Consider the following 19,758-nt stretch of genomic DNA (forward strand, 5'->3'; position numbering starts at 1 on the left):
TAGGGGAAGTAAGTGTGCAGGTGATTTATATGGCTTGGGGGAAGATGAGTACTGTACTGTTTGTCCCGGTGTCTTGATTTGCACAGGGTGGGGTGGGATGTATACCGGCTGGTGATTTGCACTGGGGAAAGGAGAATGCTTATGCTGGTTATTCAAGTGAACCCTGTTTGTAGGTGACTGTTACCAGCATTTGCGAGTGCTGTAGAGGGAGCCGCTCTTTTGCTAGACTCGTGACACTGGGGGGAGGGGTGCTGCTAGCTAGTGACATGGGGGTCCAGCACCATATGCCAGCCGGAGCGGTCTTCGCACGCTCGTGCCTAGACCTAAGGGGCTTTGACGGCCAGAGGCCTGTACTGCTGGCTGGGGGAAGAAGGATTTCCCTATTTGCTGGTGAGTAGAACCTGATAGGGCGGGGCTTTCTGTTCTCTACGTCAGCTGTGTGCTGTACGTCTTGGGAGCGCGCGTTCCCGTGTCGGGCCGGGCCTGGAGTGTGCTGTCGGGGGCGTGCCCGCCGCCTGCACGGAGTGACGTTGGTGTCTTTGCCTCCGGCGGCCCCCCTGCGGCCGCTCCACAGACCGTGACCCGCCGCCGCCGGTGCCGCTTCCTAGGCAGGGGCGGCGATGTGACCCTCCCTGCTCCCTGTCGGTCCCGCCCGCCCGCTCAGTGAACATGGCGGAGGTAAGAGCCCGGCTCTGGGGCGGGGGCCGGCCAGGAACTTGTTGCGCGGGGCTGCGGCCGAGAGGAGCTTCCCACAAGTTAGTTACCTGGGAGCAGAGGCCGCCCTGTATCTCTCACGGGCCTCTGCCCCGGGTCAGGGCCTCGCCCCTTGTGGCGGGGGGGGGTCCTACGTCGGGACAGGGGGGTTGTGCCTGAGGAGTTTAGGGGCGCGCCCCTTACTGCCTCGGTGCCCGGAGCGATACCCTGAGGGAGGGACTGGGGCGCGGCCGCCACGGGGGTACCACCCCTATGGGGGGGGTTAGGGGCGCCGCACGGGAGGAGGGGCGCCACCCCTATGGTAGAGGGAGGCCTCGCCCGCCACGGGGGGGGTTAGGGGCGCCGCCCCTATGGGAGGGACTGTGCGGCCGGTCACGGTAGGGGCGCCTACCATTAGGGAGTTGGGGAGGCAGCTAGCAAGGGGGATGTTACTTCTATGGCAGGAGTGGAAGCAGCAGCTGGGTGTGGGTAGGTAACCCCTGTGCCTGGAGAGAGGCACTGCTTTTCCTGGTGGGGAAAGAAGGAAGAGCTTCCCCTTACTCTGGGATTTCCAAGTGGGGAGAATGGGGAAGAACTATCTGTAGTTCTTCTGTTTTGTGGATCGTGTATAATGGGTTGTAAAAAGGCGCACTTGAGGTTTGTGTGGCAGGGATTTGCCTCTTCTGACCGGATATGGAAGGACAGTGTTTTCCCCTTCTTGGGGAATTGCTTATTTCATGTTCTGGACAGAGGCAGTAGAAATGTTGCTGAGATTTTCTTTGACTTGGGATTGGAAGTTTCAACTAATATGCTGGTTGGAACCATTTCAGTGAATCATATTGGAAATGTTTATTTGCAATTTATACAGTAAAGCCATTCTTCTGTAGAGGGACAGTGTCTTTAGAAACTTTCAGTTTAATCAACTCAGTGAGCCCCCTCCATCTTTAGACTATCAGATCTGTTATCCTTTTTTAAACTAGGGGTTATGAAATCACCTCTTTTTCATCCCTCCTCTTATTTTGACTTGGGGAGAGTTTTCTTTTTCCAGTGTAAAAACAATGAGGAATCTTTGTGGCACCTTAGAGACTAACAGATTTATTTGGGCATAAGCTTTCGTGGGCTATAACCCACTTTATCAGATGCATGGAGTGGAAAATACAGTAAGCAGTTATAAATGTACAGCACATGAAAAGATGGGAGTTGCTCTGCTTACTGTATTTTCTTCTCCATGTATCTGATGAAGTGGGTTATAGCCCACAAAAGCTTTTGCCCACATACATTTGTTAGTCAGTAAAAAAAAATAAAAATAAAAATGAGGAGTCCTTGTTTTTAGAGACTAACATGGCTATCCCCTGAAACTTCTTTTCAGTGTGTGTTCCTTCTTCCCCTCCCCTGCCCTGTGAAGATCCTGATTTGGCATTCAGACCCCTTGCTGCCACAGAAGTCTGTGCTATAAGGTGCTCAATATGTTTATCATATCCTCAGTGTCACCACAGTTGGGAAATAAACACCTTAATTTTTTTTCTCAGTATCTTAGGGGTGGGGGGATTCAGTGAAAGTCATAGATCTCCTCCCTCAGTATTTTCATAACCTGCAAGAAATTCAAATATGTAACTCCCCTTCCCTCCCATATCTTCAAGGCCACAGAGATGTAGGGACACTTGATGTTTTGGATATAACAGCATGTGGGATCTATGTGTGTTAAAGTCTCACTAGCTGCTTGCACATTTTGTCAATTAAATACTGGTGTTAGTTTTGAAATCTTTTGCATGCTACACTGGTGTGAACTCAAGTTCACCATGTTGTTGCAGGAGCCAGTAACTGGTACTTTCTGCATTCCTTTCAAAAGTTATTCTCTATACTGTATTTTCGATGTATATTTGCATTGTAACAGATTATACAATTCTCAGTGCAATGGGACTTCTGTTCCAGAGTGCATATAGATAGAGCTGTAGAAAGCCATCTTGGTGAAGCTGGTGAATCATGATTTTTTTTTTTTTTAATTTCATGTTAATGTGCCTTGTTCTGGAGCTATACTTCTGTTGGGCTTGATACGTTGCTACTGAATAAAAGAAAAACTGTTCAGAGGCCACAGGAGAACTTCAGAGAGCTTTATTTTAAAACTTTGTTTCTAGGAATGTGGACTTAGGTGGAGATTCTCATCCTTGCTGTGACCCTTTGAAGGCATGGCGTTATGGAGCTAGAGCAGCATAAATGGGCTCCAGAAGCCCTGAATCAGGCTATAAAAAGATTTCTGTGGTGCAGGAGCTTACGAAGATGCTGCTGTAATGCTGTCTTTGTAGGTGGTGGTAGCAGGTGTACTGGGAGCAAGGCTGGAAGATCATATCAGGGTTAGGAAGCACTGGATCGGAAAAGGCAATTTTTGCACTTCTGGGAGAATGTCAGCTTGTGTAGGAACAATATTGAGAGATTTTGTTTGACTTCAGATTGGAAGTTTAGACTAAATTTGACTAAATGGGGGTCACATCAAGTAGCACTGTGGAGAAGGGTTGCTAATAACTTAGGCCCCGAGGGCTGTCTGTATTACACCGAGGCAAGGAAGAAGCTGAGGATCAGAAGGGCTCAAAGGTGTCTTAAACCTACACATCCCTCTCTTCCACAGGCTGTGAATTCAGTGCTGACCCTCCTACGGGCAGTCCAGTCTCACCGTAAAGATATGTCTGCACTGTAGTGGGAAATGCATTTTCCAGAGCGGATAGACAGATGTACTAGCTCTGCTTGAGCTAGTGTGCTAAAAATAGCTGTGTAGCCAGGGATAGCACAGGTAGCAACTCTGATGTGTACCTGGGGAGTCTGGGTGGATTTGTATCAGGTAGTTAGCCCAAACTGCTGCCTGAACTATCCAAGGCTACACTACTGTTTTATGCACACTAGCTTAAGCAGAGCTAGTGCATTTCTGTCCAGGGCTTTGGAGTGGAATCCAAAGCTGGAGCGCGGAGCGGCTCCAGAGCAGTGGAGTTGCAGGTTTTTCTTGGAGCCGGAGCACAGCTTCAAAGCCCTGTTTCTGTCTATGCGCTCTGGGAAGCAAGCTTCCAGCTGCAGAGTAGACATACTTTGCGTGAGGAAGTATCATAAACTGTTGTGTTCAAGAGACAAACAGCTAGCTTTTAAAGACCAAAATTATAGACCTAAAATGCTGAACAAATATAATATGAATATGAAAAGCCTTTGTGGATTATTTTTAATTTAATGGAGTGTTGGGCTTGAAATAGTATAATGGGGTTTGAGTTGCCGTCAAACTAGTAAATGGGACTAGAAAATGAAACTGATTTTTATCTGCAAAAATGAAACTATTTTTTTTAAGTTAATACTGGTTTGATTGTTCTTTTTTTTTATATTGTTTGGTTTTAATTACTAATGACTATATTTATTTATTTTAATTTATAGGCATTTTTGTGATGTTGGAGCACCTGACAAATTTTAGTGAATTTAGCCTTCCAGCTTTCTTTGAGATAGAGAAGTAGTATTAACTCTAAGAGCCGTGGGTTTAAAGAAACATTTGGCTTATACAGTAGAACCTCAGAGTTACAAGTACCTCGGGCTTGGAGGTTGTTTATAACTCTGAAATGTTCGTAACTCTGAACAAAACATTGTTCTTTCAAATTTATAGCCGAACATTGACTTAATACAGCTTTGAAACTTTATGCTGAGGAAAAATGCTGCTTTCCCTTTATTTTTTTAGTAGTTTAACACAGTTCTGTGCTGTATTTGTTTTTTTGATCTCTGCTGCTGCCTGATTGTGTATTTCCGGTTCCAAATGAGGTGTGTGTTTGACTGGTCAGTTCATAACTCTGATGTTTGTAACTCAAAGGTTGTACTGTACATTCATTTAGTAATGGTATATATGCAATTTAATTCACTCTTTCCCTGATTATAAGCTTTTGAAGAGAAATTAATACCTCTTTGCAGTTCTGCATTATTTTAATATGGGGAAAGTGACTGACACTGGCTGGAAAGGGACAGTCTCACTGTTAACATACATATATATATATGTGTGTGTGTGTGTGTATATATATATATATATATATACACACACACACAAGTTTTACAAAAGGTTTTATTTTGATTGGGTATCTACATTTTGAGTGATTGCAGAGCCATTGGCCATTATCTTTAAAAACTCATGGCGATCCAGGGAGGTTCCGGATGACTGGAAAAAGGCTAATGTAGTGCCCATCTTTAAAAAAGAAAAGGGAGAGGATCTGGGGAACTACAGGCCAGTCAGCCTCACCTCAGTCCTTGGAAAAATCATGGGGCAAGTCCTCAAGGAATCAATTCTGAAGCTCTTAGAGGAGAGGAAAATGATCAGGAACAGTCAGCGTGGATTCACCAACGGCAAGTCATGCCTGACTAACCTAATTGCCTTCTGTGAGGAGATAACTGTGTCTGTGGATGAGGGGGAAGCAGTGTATCTGTTATTCCTTGACTTTAGCAAAGCTTTTGATACAGTCTCCCCCAGTATTCTTGCCGGCAAGTTAAAGTAGTATGGGCTGGATGAATGGACTATAAGGTAGATAGAAAGCTGGCTAGATTGTCAGGCTCAACGGGTAGTGATCAATGACTCCGTGTCTAGTTGGCAGCCGGTATCAAGCGGAGTGCCCTGAGGGTCGGTCCTCGGGCCGGTTTTGTTCAATATCTTCATTAATGATCTGGACGATGGCGTGGACTGCTCTCTCAGCAAGTTTACAGATAACGCTAAACTGAGAGGAGTGGTAGATACGCTAGAGGGTAGGGATAGCATATAGAGGGACCTAGACAAATTAGAGGATTGGGCCAAAAGAAGTCAGATGAGGTTCAACAGGTACAAGTGCAGAGTCCTGCACTTTGGACGGAAGAATCCCATGCACTGGGACCAAATGGCTAGGCAGCAGTTCTGCAGAAAAGGACCTAAGGGTTACAGTGGACAAGAAGCTGGATATGAGTTAACAGTGTGCCCTGGTTCCCAAGAATACTAAGGGAATTTTGGGCTGTTTAAGTAGGGACATTGCCAGCAGATCAAGGGATGTGATCATTCCCCTCTATTTGACATTGATGAAACCTCATCTAGAGTACTGTGTCCAGTTTTGGACACACTACAGGATGTGGAAAAATTGGAGAGTCCAGCGGAGAGCAACAAAAATTATTAAGGGCCGGGGGCACATGACTTATGAGGAGAGGCTGAGGGAACTGGGGTTGTTTAGTCTGCAGAAGAGAAGAATGAGGGAGGATTTGATAGCTGCTTTCAACTACCTGAAAGAGGGTTCCAAAGAGGATGAATCTAGACTGTTCTCGTTGGTAGCAGATGACAGAACAAGGAGTAATGGTCTCAAATTGCAGTGGGAGAGGTTTAGGTTGATATTAGGAAAAACTTTTTCACTAGGAAGGTGGTGAAGCAATGGAATCCTCGGAGGTGGTGGAATCTCCTTCCTTAGAGGTTTTTAAGGTCAGGCTTGACAAAGCTCTGGCTGGGATGATTTAGTTGAGGATTGGTCCTGCTTTGAGCAGGGGGTTGGACTAGATGACCTCCTGAGGTCCCTTCCAACCCTGATATTCTATGATTCTGTGAGATTGCTACATGCTGGGTGATCTTGCTCTCTTCTGTACCACATCACTTCTTCCTATCTGGCTTGCTGTTAATCCTTGCCTTCTTTCTCTGCCTTCTCCCCTCCCCTGACTTCCTTTATTCTGTCTTTTGGTTAACTTTCTACTGCTCCTTCCTTCAGATGAGTCAGCTAAACTGATTGTCCCAGATGTTTGCATCTGAATAGAGTAGTTTAGTTCTAAGCACCCTCCATTGTATTTGTCTGTTGTATACCTGCTACAGTGGAGTCGCATCATAGGCGCATTTAACTTAATGTGTTTGTTTTTAACTATATGCGCTTGGCAAAACAAAACAAAAAAGAGAAAAATAACAATTTAAATTTAACTATACCTGTAGTGCATGCCATTCGCCCATCATTCCACTCAATGAGCGTTTGACTATGCGTTATTTTTGCCTTGTGCACTGACTTCTGAACCTAACCCTCACGTAAGATGTGACTTCCCCCGTACTACATTTTTTCCCATAGTTGGATGTTGACTACGTTGGCTCTGATAGTACCATATGTATTTTCTTCACAAATAGTCATCAGAATAGGCTAGTTCTTAATAAATAGCTTGAAACAGTCAATTACTGGATTCCTTCATGGATCTTGGGGGAGAATTAGGGTATGGCTACACTTGGAATTTCAAAGCGCTGCTGCGGCAGCGCTTTGAAGTGTGAGTGTGGTCGGAGCGGCAGCGCTGGGAGAGAGTAGCGCTGCATGTAAACCACATCCTTTACGGGTGTAGCGTACAGCACTGGGAGCCGCGCTCCCAGCGCTGCCGCCCTGATTACACTGATGCTTTACAGCGCTGTATCTTGCAGCACTCAGGGGGGTATTTTTTCACACCCCTGAGCGCGCAAGTTGCAGCGCTGTAAAGTGTGACTGTAGCCATACCCTCAGTTTAGCTTCGTCTGCTCTCTTCAGTGAAGCTGAAACAAATAACTTGTTAGGGAAGTATTTTGTAAATTCAGCAACATTTTTCCTGTGTTCCTCTAGTTGTACTTTGGTCTTTGGGTAAAAGATGCCTCAAATGAGCACTGCACCCATTTGTCAAATTTCAAGTTCCCATTGTTATCTTTGCTATATTTGCAGCATTGACTGTGACAAAGCTGCACACTTGACACTTGAATTTTTTTTCAGTTTGTTATAGCTTTTACTGCTGTTACTTTTAAGTATTCTGCTGTATGGGCCTTTCCTGATGCATTGTTTGTTTCTGTGAGACGGACAACCCCCTTCATCTGTTGTCACACAAGCACATATTACTGGATCATTGTGTATATTCCTCCACCCATGAAGACTACCATAGTAAGACATGGTAGGCAGTCCATAAAAATGGTGTAAATATAAGTTTACTAATCAGTTGGTCCAGGTTGTTCAGACGTGCACATCATCTTCAGTCATTGCCTTCTGATGAGTATTTTTCATAATGTTTCATTCTGGCAGCAAGGCCTTCCATCTGTTTGTTGCACTATTTATGGTTGTTGCATGTTCCTCATTTTACACAGAGGTACAGGAATTTCTTGAAAATATTCTTAGGTAGGGTCTTTTTTACGACTAGCCAGTTTTCCTGCAGTTCCCAGGTGTTGAAATCAACACTCTAGAGTAGGGGAAGGCAACCTTCAGCACACGAGCTGATTTTCAGTGGCACTCACGCTGCCCAGGTCCTGCCTGGCCACCGGTTCAGGGGGATCTGCATTTTAATTTAATTTTTAAATGAAGCTTCTTAAACATTTTTAAAATCTTATTTATTTTACATACGACAATAGTTTAGTTATATATTATAGACTTCTATAGAAAAAGACCTTCTAAAAATATTAACATGTATTACTGGCACGCAAAACCTTAAATTAGAGTGAATAAATGAAAACTTGGCACACTACTTCTGAAAGGTTGCCAACCTGTTATATATACACACAAACAGTATAAGTTTTAAACCGTTTAATACGGTACACAGCAATGATGATTGTGAAGCTTGGTTGAGGTGGTGGAGTCAGAGGGTGGGATATTTCCCAGGGAATCCCTTGCTGCTAAATGATGAACTAACATTCAGCTGAACCCTCAAGGGTTAGCAAGTTGTTAATGTAGCCTCATATCTACAAGGCAGCACGAATGTAGGGAAGAGACACAATTGACGCATGGCAGTGGTTTCAAACATTCCCTGGGGAAACTGAACGTGATGATGAACCCACGCTATCCCACTGGAGTGCACCACTCCCTCCACTTTCCAAAGTGCCGGGTAGTGTGTGAGAGAGAGAGACTGTGTGTGTGTGTGTGTGTGTGTGTGTGTGTGAGAGAGAGAGACTGTGTGTGTGTGTGTGTGTGTGTGTGAGAGAGAGAGGTGCATTGCCCTTTTAAGTACGCTGACCCCACTCTAAGTACACTGCCTTTTAAAGTATATCAGCAAGTTGAGACAGCAGCTGCTGCCAGCAAGCTCCCTCCACCCTGAGCCCTGTCATGTCACCCTCCCCCTCACACCCTGTGGAAATCGGCTACAGGAGCAGGGGGAGGATGAACACCCTGACATCAGCACCCTTCCCCCTTCTCCCCCCAGCCTCCTGCATAGCAAGCAGGAAGCGCCCAGAAGCAGCTCCAAGGCAGAGGGCAGGAGCAGCACACGTCAGCAGGGGGAGAGACACTTGAACTGCCCTGCACTTGATAGCCTGCTGGATGGCTGCTATGCAGGGAATTTAGGGGAGCTAATAGGATGCTGCCGGGCCACCCAGGTTCCAAGACCCCACCAACTAGCTCCAACAGGCTGCTCTTCCAGCAAGCAATGGACAAAGCAGGCCACTGCCAAACGGTGTTATAAGGGAGCATTGCGCACCTTTAAATGAGCATGTTCTCTAATAGATAAGTGACAACAAAACAATATTAACTGGGACGATGTTAAGTGAGGAGTTACTGTACTGGCTGCAAACTTTGCCACATCACTGTTTACCCCCTTTTCTAGATCATTTATAAATATATTGAATAGTACTGGTCCCAATACAGATACTTGGGAGACCCTACTGTTTGCCATTTTCCATTCTGAAAATTGAACATTTATTCCTACCCTTTGTTTCCTATCTTTTAACTAGTTATTGATCCATGAGAGGACTCTTCCCTCTTATCCCATGACTGTTTACTTTGGTTAAGAGCATTTGGTGAGGGACCTTGTCAGTCTTTCTGAAAGTTGAAGTACACTATACCAACAAGATCACACTTATCAACATGCTTGTTGACTCCCCTCAAAGAATTCTAGTAGATTGGTGAGGTGTGATTTACCTTTTTAAAAGCTCTGCTGACTCTTCCCCAACATGTTGTGTTAACCTATGTTGGTGACAGTCTTGTTTTTTATTATAGTTTCAACCATTTTGCCTAGTGTTCAAGTTAGGCTTACTCGCTTGTAATAGCTAGGATTGCCTCTGGAGCCTTTAAAAGTCGGTATTACATTAGCTACCTTACAGTCATCTGGTACAGTGTCTAATTTAAGTGAAAGGTTACATATCTCAGTAAGTAGTTCTGTGATTTCATATCTGAGTTTCTTCAGAACATCATCTGGTCCAGGTGACTTTTATCACTGTTTAATTTATCAATCTGTTCCAAAACCTCCTTTACTAACACCTCAAACTGAGACAGTTCCTCAGATCCGTCGCCTAAAAGAGAAGGGATCTGAGGGTGATTCCCACACCTGAGCCAGTGCAGTGAAGACAACTGCAAAGAATTCACTTAGCTTCTCTGCAACAGCCATGTTCTTTGAGTGCTCCTTTAGCACCTCAATTGTCCAGTAGTCCCATTGACTGTTTGGCAGGCTTCCTGCTTTTGCTGTACTTAATTTTTTGCTGTTAGTTTGTGTGTATTTTGCTAGTTACGCTTCACATTTTTTTTTTGGTCTGCATAATTATATTTTTATTGAAATATTTCACATACAGATGGCAATTAAATTAGTGATCTACTAATATCCAAATTAAGCAATAGATTGCTACTGATTCTCCATAGTGCACTGTTTGGGCACGTGGTTTTAAAAGATACCTATGTCACATAAAACACAGAGCAGAATATCACCAATTTTCACTTAGATAATTTAACTGTCTGGAAAACGGTGTTCTCCATCACTTTTCAGCAAGGACTTAACAGTACTGAAAGAGATTTCCTGTTGACTACATTACCTTTACAAAATTCAATGCTCAATATTGCTTTTTATGTTTCCCTACGTTAAATTTGCAAAACTGAGCAATACACAATTGGTCCATTAATTACTGTGAATTAATGAGGCCCTTGTACCTGCTGCAGTATGCCCACCTTTTAACAAATTCAAACTGTACTTATTTTAGCTTGGTCAACAATGCTTGAAGAAATGAGTAGACAGAATTAAATTTTAGTCCATGCAAAGTAAACATGAGGGAGGGGGAAACTACTGAGTAAGAAAATTCCAAATAAAAGCCTTATTTTCAAGGATAAATTTTATAGAATAGCTACAAAAGAGAGCCCGTGGTATAAATCTGAAACGGGCATATGTAATGGTGAGTGGGAACTCTGGCTAATGCAAGTAGCAGCAACGTTTAGTTTATAATAAACAGCTCAGCTTAATTGATGCTACCTAGGGTGTTCTCAGAAGCAAAGAAACTAGCCAGTTTCTTAAATTCTGTGGTGTTGCTTAAGAGTGTGAACTGCAAGAGAACAATTTTTCACTGCTTGAAGGTAAAAGAGGGAATAAATAAAGAAAAGTCCAGCTACCAATAATCAAGGTATATTCTCCAAAAACAGTCTCTGCAGATCTACACTACAGCATGCCATGCCTCACAAGCCATGGAACCAAAGAAATAAGCCATGAGAGAACATGCACTGTCTACAGCTCAGACCTCTCCAAGCTATGAAGTTCCACAGCATCTACCCATCTTTAGCTCCTTTCCATTTCAGCAAAATATCTGTGTGCTAAAGACAAAAAATAAGGGCATTTCTGACAGGAGATCAAAGGGATACTTAGTCTGGGCATTTAATACAAGGTTTACATCCCAAGCAAGATTTCTCTTTATTGGCAAAGGGTTGAGAAGCAAGGCAGCTTTGTGAAATATTATGCCTGAGTGAGATGAAATTCTACCTCAGCATTCTAGAAATAGCAAACAGACAACAGCTATTGCTTGGATTTTTAGAGTTTGAACTTTTAGGCCCATATTAAGATCTTGCTGCAAGAAACTCAAATGTTGTTTTGCCCTTGCCTTGACTAGATCCACAACTTTGCATGGTGCCAAATGTGTAGACCAGGGGTCGGCAACCTTTCGGAAGTGGTGTGCCAAGTCTTCATTTATTCACTCTAATTTACGGTTTTGCATGTCAGTAATGCATTTTAAGGTTTAGAAGGTCTTTTTCTATAAATCTATAATATATAACTAAACTATTGTTATATGTAAAGTAAATAATGTTTTTAAAATGTTTAAGAAGCTTCACTTAAAATTAAATTAAAATGCAGCGCCCCCCAGACCAGTGGCTAGGACCCGGGCAGTGCGAGTGCCACTGAAAATAAGCTCGCGTGCTGCCTTCGGCACATGTGCCATAGGTTGCCTACCCCTGGTATATAATATGTCTTTTGTCTGGCAAAAAAAAGTTCCCTGGAACCTAGCCCCCCCACCATTTACATTAAGCGAAACGATGTTAAGCAAATCCAAATTAGAATTAAAGTAGCATTTTTCAGGACATAATTACAACATTAAGCGAGGAGTTACTGTATTACTCAAGATGAGTCCAAAGCAGTCTGCAGAGAGTTACAAAGGGATCTCACAAAACTGATGTTGATGAGTGCAAAGTAATGCATGTTGAAAAACATAATCCCAATTATACATACAAAATGATGGGGTCTAAATTAGCTGTTACCATTCAAGAAAGACATCTTTGAGTCTTTGTGGATAGTTCTCTGAAAACATCTGCTCGATGTGCAGCAGCAGTCAAGAAATCTACAGTGTTAGGAATCATTAGGAAAGGGATAGATAATAAGACAGAAACTATTATAGTGCCTCAGCATAAATCCATGGTATGTCCACACCTTAATTACTGCATACAGTTCTGGTCATCCTGTCTTTTAAAAAAAAAAAAAAAAAAAAAAAAAAAAAAAATTTAGAATTGGAAAAGATACAAAAAAAAGAGCAAAAATAATTAGCATATGGAACTGCTTCCATATGAGAAGAGATTAAAAAGACTGGGATGGTCAATATAGAAAAGCGACAACTAAGGGGAGACATGGCAGAAGTTTATAAAATCATGAATGTTGTGAAGAAAGTGAATAGGAAAGTGTTATTTACCCCATTATACACCAAAAGAACTAGGGGGTTACCCACTGAAGTTAATGGGCAGCAGGTTTAAAACAAACAAAGTAGTACACTTCTATTCCGCTATAATGCAACCCTATATAGCATGAATTCAGATATAATGCGGTAAAGCAGTGCTCGGGGATGGAGGGCTGTGCACTCCAGTGGATCAAAGCAAGTTCGATATAATGTGGTTTCAACTATAATGTGGTAAGATTTTTTTTTTTGGCTCCCGAGGACAGGAACTAGGTAAGTTAATGGAGGATAGGTCCATCAGTGGCTACTAGACAAAAGGATCAGGGATGCAACTCCATGCTCTGGGTGTCCCTAAACCTCTAATTGCGAGAAGCTGGAATTGGGCAGTGGGGTTGAATCACTCTGTAATTGCCATGTTTTATTCATTCTCTAAAACATCTGGCACAGGCTTCTGTCAGAAGACAGGATGTGGGCTAGATGGACCATTAGTCTGACCCAGGATGACCGTTCTTAGGTAACTAAAATAAACTGTAATAGCTCCATTGAAATAAATATTTGTATGTTCACTATCTTTTTTGGTATGTATATGTTAATATAGTGAATCCTGCTGGCCACAATAGCCCCCTTACACACACCTCCAAATCTTTTTGACCATTGTAGTAGGATGCAGCTTAGGAGAAGGGCAAAAATATTCAGGTAATTTTTGTGCACATCTGTAGCTCTAACACGAAACATTGTCAAGTAAACTAACATTTTTAGCTAGTCCTTTTAAAATATTAGTATTTCACATTTGGAAAAATTGCTAATCTGAAAGCGGTTTTCTTTCCAAGTTGCTTTAGAAGGTTTATATCAATGCAATTTACGTTATGGGAGCGAGTGTCCTGGAAATGCCTTATGCAGGTCATGGGCTGCTAAAGTGAGTCAGTATGGAAGAGATTTAACCTATATAGAGCACTAAAACCAGCGGGGGACCTCTATAATAAAAAGTCTTTGCTGAAGTACCGACTTTTTTATATTCCAGAATTCTAAAATATTGTTTACAGTATAATGTCAATACAATTCCCTGTTTTTCTGACAAACTAGCATTACACTAGTGTTTGGGCAGGACCAGATGGCTTTTAAGAAAACTTTCAAACTTCTCCCAGTTTTGAGTCACAAATTGATATCTAATAGTTTGTCTCCTTCCTAAGCTTTCCGGGGACTTCCTATTGCAGTTTCTTCCCTTTTTTCTTTTCTTTTCTTTTTTTTTTTTTGGGGGGGGGGGGAGGCGGAGTTTTTAGTATTTTATCTAAATATAGGGCTTTTTTTGATGTACTACTTATGATTTGGGAGATGGGGGCTATTTACCTTGGTTTCAGAATTGCTGTATTTTATACTCTCAGGAACTCAGTCACTGCTTCACAAAATGGGGAATTCTTACCATTAGGTTAAATGTAGCAAGGCTGGAAGTATAAAGAAGGAAATGAATCTTGTTTGTCATTTTAAACCCACTTAGAATGTCTAAGATGTTTCTGATATGTTGGTGAAAACGTGACTGTCAATTCACTGCTTTTTTATAATCGTTTGTATCAGATCAGCTATTGAATTCACCTTCTATGTTTGTACAGACTTAATATGGAAAAACTAATTTTCTTTTTCCTTTGTAGCCTTCTCTTCAGTCTTCAAGCCCAGGTAAAAATTTTAATGTAATATGTTTGAGAGAGAGGGGAACACTTCAGTAAAATGCTAGTCATTACCTTCTTTTTTTTTTTTTAATATTATTGCTATTGGAATTAACAGTGCAAAGTTGAAATTAGAGACATTGCATATTCCCAGTTACTACAGGTTTCTCACTGTTGTATGGTTCTAATTTTTAATTAGGTTTGTTAATTGAATAGTTAAATCACTTTTAAATTAATCTTAAAAATAACATATACCTTTGAAAGTGTCTTTCCTATGCATCTTATGTTGTGTTATGTAAACCATTATTGAAGATGATAGCTTCCAATTTGATTTTTAATCATGGTTACATTTTGGCATACTTTAATTGTTTGTAGTGATTGTAATTAATTCTAGTTATAAATATATTTTATATTTGTCATTTAAAAGACAAAAATAGGAATATGTATACTAACTGTATTTTTCATTTGCATACATCACAAAACCACCATACAATTTGACATAATTGGCAGCCTTTGATTAGTAGATGACCAGTACTGAAAGTGCAGAAATTGATGTTAGTCAAGAGTAAGGTCAATTTACAGAGCACTGTAGTTTGCATAGCAGCTACTCATGGCTGAGGGATGAAAACCTTATCTAGTACTTGACTAGTGACAGTTATACTTGTCCCGTGTTTTCCATGCATGAAATTCACTCTCGCTAACAGGAAAAACAAAGGCTTTTTTTCACTGATCCTGCAGTACACTCTGTGGACTGTAATCAATAGGAGCATATTTGCTTCTATGGATTACTGAAAAACAGGAATTTCCATCACATCTTTTAAAAACTGGTTGGTGTCTGATGTTCTGATATGATTAACTCATTTCTGCTGGGCTTTTTAGTGTGCAGTGTTGTAATAAATACTGAGTGCTTGCTTTTTCACACCTTGCTACTATAGTAATGAGAGTTAATTTTATAACGCTTTGTCCAAGATGATTGCCCTTGTCAAGATTAACATCCTAGTAGTTTAAATGCACGCCTTCCAACATTAGCAGCTTCGCTTTTGTTGGACTACCTTATCTTGAACAGTTATACCACTTAAATATGCTTTAGTAATAAAAGCAGTACAAACCCCTAGTGTAGATTCAGTTATATCAGTATAAGGCCTTTTATACTTCTGTAACTATATCCACACTAGGGGCTTGACCACTGTAGCTGTTTCAGCAAAAAATCACACCTATGTATACTGGTATTCCGTGAGAAACTGGAGTTTCTTTTAGAATTAGTGTCTGGATATTTTTGCTACTTTAGGTACTGAATATGCTGTTTTTGTTTATGAAATTATCTGTTCATCAAATAGATGTTTTCTGCAAATTATGGTGAGAGTGTTTCAAATGAAAGCCAGATCTGCTCTGGTGCAAGTCCTACAAAAGATCAGGTTTTGGCATTGGAAGCTACTGCATCAACAAAAGCAATCAAATTTTTAAGATTTTACAGAGCATCATTGTTCAGTAGTGTTCTCTCATGTAGTGAAAATACCAAACAAAATAATTCAATACCTCATGTAATTGTATAGCAGCATACATGACTACCTTGAAGTGTTAGGTACCATAAAAAGGTGGAAATGTTTATTAAAATAAGTGATTTTTTTCCCATTCCTTTAACATTTAAATTCATGTTTTAAACAGTTTTTTTCTTAGATCTCTTAATTGTTTTTCTGTGATGGAAATTGTCACCTGCAGTGACTTCATAACCTGAAGACATTTACTAAGCTTCCCATTGCAAAGTAGATGCTAAATTTCGCTGTTAATATCCCTGGACTACAACATGTTTGAAAACTTAAATATTGCTAAAACTCATTTAATGATGATAGTTAATGCATTTATATTTTAAAATGGAATTATAAACATTTAATCCTCATAACACCATTGTGAGCTACGTATTACCACTTTTTACAGATTTGGAAACTGAAACACAGATGAAGTTACTTGCCCAAGGCAAGTAGTTAGAAGTGCTGGGATTATAAATCAATAGTTTATGGGTTTCAGCATTGTGCTCAGTCTGTTAGCAGTCTGCCTTTCATTTATTTTTTCACTTATTACTGCTAATTGTTACTTTATATAGACTTTTTTTGCAAAGAATCATACAAAAGGGGGGAAAACAAAAATTAGGTAGAAATTGCCTGAATGCCAAGGTCTTGACGTAGCGTGCAAAGTCTTAAAACTTCCTTCTAATCTATAATTATGAATAACAATACTCCATTCATGCCCTTTCAGTTTTAAGAATGGTACCTTCCAAGAAAATTCCCTTCATGTACATCAGGGTCAATATTTGTAGTAATTTGCCCAGTGTAGAACTCCTGGTGCAGGCTGTTGAATATCTGAGCCTTTGAAGACACCAATCCCTAAATTATCAGTTGTATAGCGATTAAGCTGAGGTCTGCGTGTAGCAGCAATTGGTGTCGTGCAGCTGTGCAGTACTTTGAAAACTGAGGTCAAACCCTCACCTCTGATTCTTTCTATAGCTTTTGACCATCTAAACAGAGAATGAACCTCTCCTTTGAATAAATAGGACAGTTGAATTCTTTAAAACTTCGGAAACATCTTCCGTATCTAGATTTTATTTTAGTTTTTAGTTTGGTTATTGTTGAAATATTTATTAATGCCAAGTAGGGCTGTCGATTTAATCAGTTAACTCACGCAAATAACTCAAAAATAAATCGCAATTTTAAAAAATTAATTGCGATTAGTCAGTTTTAATTGCACTGTTAAATAATAGAATACCAATTGAAATTTAATAAATATTTGTGGATGTTTTTTCTACATTTCCAAATATATTGATTTCAATTACAATACAGAATACAAAGTGTACAGTGCTCACTTTATATATTTTTTTTATAAATACACCTCTACCCCGATATAATGCTGTCCTCAGAAGCCAAAAAATCTTACTGCATTATAGGTGAAACTGCATTATATTGAACTTGCTTTGATCTGCCGGAGCGCTGCTTTACCACATTGTATCTGAATTTTTGTTATGTCGGGGTAGAGGTGTATTTGCACTGTAAAAATGATAAAATAAATAGTATTTTTCAGTTCACCTCATGCAAGTACTGTAGTGCAATTGAAAATGTAGAAAAATCCAGAAATTAAATAAATAGTATTCTATTATTGTTTAACAGTGCAATTTAATCATGATTAATTTTTGTAATCCCTTGACAGCCCCAATACCAAGCTAACTCCTTAAACCCATGATGTGATTGATCAAATTCTTTTCAAATTTTTTATACTAGGAGGTTCAGCAACATCTGATGACCATGAATTTGACCCATCAGCTGATATGCTGGTTCATGATTTTGATGATGAACGGACATTAGAAGAGGAGGAAATGATGGAAGGAGAAACAAACTTCAGTTCTGAAATAGAGGATCTTACAAGGGTAAATAGCATTTATCAGTTATAAAAGAAAAATACCATTTTATGCAAAGTGGTTACATTTTGTTGGATTTTGATCACAAATACATTGGCAAACAAACAAATCCTAAGAATGGTGACCTGTTGAGGTACTTGCAATTAAAAAAATCTGTAGCAAAGAAGCTGATATGTATATAATAGACTGCAATGCTTGTTGAGGTATAGTTTTTTTGTTTATACCTATTCGTGTAGATGTCATATTTTAGACCTATCATAAATGCAGTGCTCTAGGTAAATGTTTGTTTTACATAAAATGATTATTCCCTGTTCATTTGATAGTACATGTTAAGTTTCTGTAAATAAACTCCTTCATCCCATAACTTTTTTTTTAAATTTTACATTTTAAATTCTTTGTACAAACATTCATCCTCATTTCACTCCTGTGATGAAGTAAGTAGTATTCGCCCCATTCTATCGTTGGGGAAACTGAGACAAGGATTAAGCAATTTGCCCAAGACCACATAATGAATTGTCAGTAGAGCTGAGATTAGAACTCCAGTTAATGATAACTATGCATACATCTTAAAATGTGTACTGAAAATAATTGTGATCTAAGATTTATTTTTATCTTGGGCTCTTGCTGTCATTTAAATACTACTTTAAGTGGGCTCTTAGGGGATATTAACTTGGCAGAATTTTGACTTCAGTTGCAACTGGTTATTCAGTCAGGAACAATACTTTATGGTTTAAGGACGTTCATAATAAATTCTAAACTAGTTTAAATGTGGTCTGTGATTTCATTGGTTGAAAGGCTTTGAGCACATGTAATTATCTTCAAACTTGTATCTAAAGTACAATTTTCTTCAACTACAGTAAATCACTATCTGTTCAACTTTAAAAAGCTGTTTAGCCTGTTTAATCTTTAGTAAGAATAATGAGTTGTCACTTACATTTGTAATTGCAGGTTTGATATTAAAGATGAAAATGAAGTTAAGTAAATCAGTTTATTACAAATTTCGAGACACTTAGTCTAGAAAGGGTGAATTCTGGGAAATAGGATTCCTCAAGTATGTAGAGAGAGCTTTCAACACAACTGCTTTCCTTCCGTATGTTTTATATAACTTTTTAAAGGGTCAGCTTGGTGGTATAATTGTGTACTACCTTGTGATGCCATGGCAGTGCTCAAAGGTCAGGACCAGAGTTTGCACCTTGGCAGGAATTGGAAGCTATGGTGGGTCTCCATGTTTTGGTTCTCTGCTGAGCAAGACTGTTTAGATCTGTTTAGATCTAGAGAGAGCCATGTGCTATCCCTCTGTAGAGGAAGGGTGTTATAAATTGGTCCTGTATTCCACTGTACAGTTATCAGCCTGTTGTGAGTGGATCCTTCTTGGATCCAAGCCAACTAGGTCTGGGCAGAATTTAGTCACTGGTTCTAGCTCTGGAGCACTCTCTTCCCAGGCTCAGATCACTTGTCTGACACCCTTCTTTGAGAGGCAGAATGCCACCATCCAGCTCCTGTGTATCCCGAAACCAGTGTTGGACCTCCCAAGTCACATGTTCCATGAGTTCCACTTAGGTTGTGGGCCCTCCGGGCTTACTAGTTTAACCCCTTCAGAGACAATGTAGTAGGAGAGAAAGGAATGCAAGTTTAGCAAAGGAATTGCTGAACCATGGTGACTTTACCTTTAAAGCATTCAAGAGTCATAGATCCTTAAAAATAACAAAGTCCAGAGACATACCATCCCCTAGTCTGAGCTGACCCCTATTTGAGGTTTGAGGTTTGTCAGCATCTCAGGCTGGGCAGTCTCTCTTGAAGTTCACATGTGGTGGTGATTGGCCACCTATGGAGAGTATACTCTCCATGGCCTTAAATAGGGCCTCAGACTCTGTGCCATGTCCTCACAATAAGAAGCTCCAGATCTAACAGTTGTTTCCTTTCTCCCTCCCACTCTACCTTTGTAGGCCCCTGTGTAGAAAAAAAAACAACATTGTTTCATGGGAGTGGACCAGTAGTTGAGAAATGAAGTGATGGCCCTAGATTGCAGTCTTGATGGATCTCTGTTATAGTTCCTTCAAGGTGCCATACATCTTTCCAGAGCAGGGAAGCTCTCTGGGATACGGTAACTGTCCTGGGGAAAGTTCAGACTTATGCAGTTACAGTGCTTGTATTTC

At 40.5% G+C, this 19,758-nt stretch overlaps 1 protein-coding gene across 3 annotated transcripts in view; it reads left to right on the plus strand.

Moving 5' to 3' along the window:
- The first annotated feature begins 524 nt into the window (after positions 1–524).
- Positions 525–19,758, plus strand: part of MIER1 (MIER1 transcriptional regulator) — a 52,492-nt gene continuing 33,258 nt past the window's right edge. Inside the window, exons 1-4 of one of the 3 annotated variants that reach the window (XM_032771902.2) lie at positions 525–678; positions 14,182–14,206; positions 16,132–16,170; positions 17,466–17,611. In XM_032771902.2, the coding sequence (XP_032627793.1) occupies positions 670–678; positions 14,182–14,206; positions 16,132–16,170; positions 17,466–17,611 (219 nt within the window). In that variant the 5' untranslated portion in view covers positions 525–669. The remainder of the gene's footprint in view (positions 679–14,181; positions 14,207–16,131; positions 16,171–17,465; positions 17,612–19,758) is intronic. The other 2 variants (XM_032771904.2, XM_032771903.2) reach the window with 2 other exon arrangements.

This window comes from Chelonoidis abingdonii, chromosome 7 (assembly GCF_003597395.2).
Source record: "Chelonoidis abingdonii isolate Lonesome George chromosome 7, CheloAbing_2.0, whole genome shotgun sequence".
In the NCBI taxonomy this organism is placed as follows: domain Eukaryota; kingdom Metazoa; phylum Chordata; order Testudines; family Testudinidae; genus Chelonoidis; species Chelonoidis abingdonii.